The sequence below is a fragment of the Rutidosis leptorrhynchoides genome, chromosome 3 (assembly GCF_046630445.1).
Source record: "Rutidosis leptorrhynchoides isolate AG116_Rl617_1_P2 chromosome 3, CSIRO_AGI_Rlap_v1, whole genome shotgun sequence".
Taxonomy (NCBI): domain Eukaryota; kingdom Viridiplantae; phylum Streptophyta; class Magnoliopsida; order Asterales; family Asteraceae; genus Rutidosis; species Rutidosis leptorrhynchoides.
This window is the reverse complement of record NC_092335.1, coordinates 629,208,897-629,212,159: the sequence shown is the minus strand read 5'-3', so window position 1 is coordinate 629,212,159 and position 3,263 is coordinate 629,208,897. Positions and strand designations below refer to the sequence as shown.

At 34.3% G+C, this 3,263-nt stretch overlaps 1 protein-coding gene across 1 annotated transcript; it reads left to right on the top strand.

Annotated features, from left to right (window-relative positions):
* Positions 1–1,693: 1,693 nt before the first annotated feature.
* Positions 1,694–2,389, top strand: LOC139902345 (uncharacterized). The gene has a single exon (XM_071884983.1). The coding sequence runs from the start codon at positions 1,694–1,696 to the stop codon at positions 2,387–2,389; it is 696 nt and encodes a 231-aa protein (XP_071741084.1).
* The last annotated feature ends 874 nt before the right edge of the window (positions 2,390–3,263 follow it).

The following is a 3,263-nucleotide window of genomic DNA, read 5'->3' as shown; positions in this document are numbered from 1 at the left end:
CTCTAACGAAAGTTAATTGTCCGTTAAATAAGGATGATTTGGGTAATTTTGTCTTTTTTATAATATGATATTTAAGTATTTTGAAGAATAGTTTTCTCTTATGAAAATTAGCAGCGAGTACGGGTGTAAAACTAAACACAACGTAAAACACACATCCACACTTTGATTATGACTTTGGATTATTTACAAAAAGTACTCTAAACAATATAATCATATTTTACCCTATTTAACGGACAATTAACTTTTGTTAGGGTGAGGGATGAAATTAGGACCTGAAAATGCTTTTAAGGATGAAAATTGCAGGAAATAAAACACAGGGATGAAAATCGATAAAATGAAAAATTACAGGGACGAAATGAGCAATTTTGTCTAAATTAAACATACATAAATACCTAAAATGTAAAGACGATCGATTGATAGCAGGACAAAATTGTGTATTAACAAAAATTAGAACTTTGCCAAAAACTCTATTTCATATCGACATGAGAAGAAGATTGCCATTTACCTGGTTATTAAATTAATATCTTCAATTGTTGACCTCGAGTGATTTAATTTGAGCAATTTTTCACCAACTAAGGGCTGCCTATGTGTAGGATTAATGTACATGATACAACATATAATTATATGGTCAAATTCATTTTAGCCTTAGGGGTATACATCTAGACGCCAAATTAAATATATATAAAATGTATATATATTAGTCAAGTGACGAGACAAATTAAAATACTCCGTTATAAATTAATTGAATATTTAAATGAATATTTAAATTATTAGGTTAAATTAATTAATTGTTTAATTAATTAATTAAATGTAAATATTATTTAATTACTTGTTGGGTAAGTTCAATGACTAATTGGTTTTGGAACCAAATCTCTTGTACGTGTATTTTCTCGACCTTAGAGTGCTCCCATTGTTTTCGTCCAGACGGCTGCCCAAGCCACCGCCCACCTGGGCGCCGATGGCAGCAGGCCGCCCAGGTCCTCGCCTACCTCATCGTTCTGCTGCTCGTGCTTTGTAATCAGAATGCTAGACGGATGAATTGAGCCGTTGGTGATGCAACAGTCAAATTTTTCAGTCGTTGCAAAATTAATATTTTTTCTTTTTTTTTTCTTTTTTACACTCTATGTAACACACATATATTTCATTTTATACATCTCAAACACATACATTTCATATACATTTCATACTCAATATCATATATCATCTCAAATTATCAATCCTTTTCAAAACTAAAATGAATCCAAATAACCCAAATTCCGATCCCGATATAAATATGGTATTAACGATCATGAATACCACTAATAATCGAGCAATTGAAGCACTCGAAACACTTGATCACGTGGATGAGTTAAACGATAATGAAGAAGTTGAACCCTTACCAAGAGCACCTAGGAGATATTTATATAGAGATCGTGAAGGCCGCGCAAAAGCTTTATGGAATGATTATTTTTTCGATACTTGTACGTTTCCACACGATTATTTTTGAAGACGTTATCGAATGCGCAAACCTTTGTTTCTTCGTATATGTGCAAACACTTGTACGTGATGCTTGTGGATTACTTGATTTTAATATTGTTCAAAAAGTAACATCCGCCATACGTCAGCTAGCGTATGCTGCGTCGGCCGATCTTTTTGATGAGTATTTGCATATGGGTGAACAAACCTCATATGATTGTTTAAACAAATTTTGAAAATGTATTTTTACTTGTACGCAACCGAATATTTGAGAAAACCAACTGCACAAGATGTGCAACGTTTGACCGCTAAACATGCTCAAATACATGGATTACCGGGGATGTTAAGAAGCATGTATTGTATGCATTGGAGATGGAGAAATTGTCCGGCACGTTGGAAGGGTCATTATACACGAGGTGATCATGGTTACCCGTCAATTATGCTTGAATCAGTAGCGTCATATGATGGATGGTTTTGGCACGCTTTTTATGGTACTGCGGTATCAAATAATGATATCAATGTACTAAATCAATCTGATTTGTTTAGCGACTTATTAGCCGGCGAAGCTCCACTGTGTACATTTACGGTTAACAGGTGTATGTTTAATAAGGGTTATTATTTGGCGGATGGAATTTACCCGGAATGGTCCGCACTAGTTAAGTTGTTCAGAAATCCGATTGATCCAAAACAAGCAAAATTCACAAGATATCAAGAATCGGCAAGAAAAGATATTGAACCAGCATTTGGAATACTACAAGGTCGATGGATCATTGTTCAACATCCGACAAGACCGTATTATATCCGCAAAATTAGAAGGATTATGTTAACATGTGTGATATTAAACAATATGATAACCGAGGACAACGTCCATGCATTTTGTGGACTTGAAGAGAATTATCGTCCGATTCGAGGTGCACGAGGAACGGACCAATAAGGAAAGATGAACTATTAATAGGAGAGGGAGTAGTAATAATACTAGAAAAATATGAGTTAAATAAAAAAGGGAAAAATACTAAAATACCCTCACATGCAATGTACATGTCTAGGATTTACGGACTTTGTAATGACCGTTTGACAGAGGTACTCTGATTGCACATTATTGAAAATCAAGGGATTCTGAATGTCAAAAAAAATCAAGGGACTCTAATTACGCATTTGGTGTATAATTAAGGGAAGAACGAAGAAAAAAAAATCTTTATATGTAGAATGGTTTGTATGGATCTTACATTCTCACAAAAAGGCCCCAACATCGAATCCCTGCTCTCTATTTTCTATCAACCTTTTTCTGATTAGTTTATATCTTTTCTTTTTTATCAGTTTCTACCCTCATTTTACATACCACTCTTTCTATATTTGGTATTGATCAAACCAAAATCGTTTGATGTAAATAGATTTCGGGTTTGAGTGCTCAATTTGGGGAAAAGAGTGGATCGAATATTTTAACTACAATAATTGTGTGAACCCCGATTTGAAATCTCGATTTCAAGGGCATAAAACAATCGATTAGATTAACCTTATTCGATCGGGATCGAATAAGATAATATCTTAGAGTGAGGATTAACTCCGATAACGATCGGAGTGTTGATCGGAATTGTATTAACGACTAGAGAAATGATACTGTAATTAATTTGGGCAGAGTAACATTAATGCATCAAGTGTTGTGAAATAAATGATATTGTTTATGTATTTATAGATGCTATGAGGGAATGGTGACGTGGCACCTGTCCCTTCCATGGTTGTAACAAACTTTGCCAATCTCTAGCGGTGATGTGGCAACTGTCCTTTTCATGGAAATAATCGATCAGATC

Coding starts and splice junctions, on each gene's coding strand:
- LOC139902345 (XM_071884983.1), top strand. CDS start 1,694: ATGTATTTTTACTTGTACGCAACCGAATATTTGAGAAAACCAACTGCA.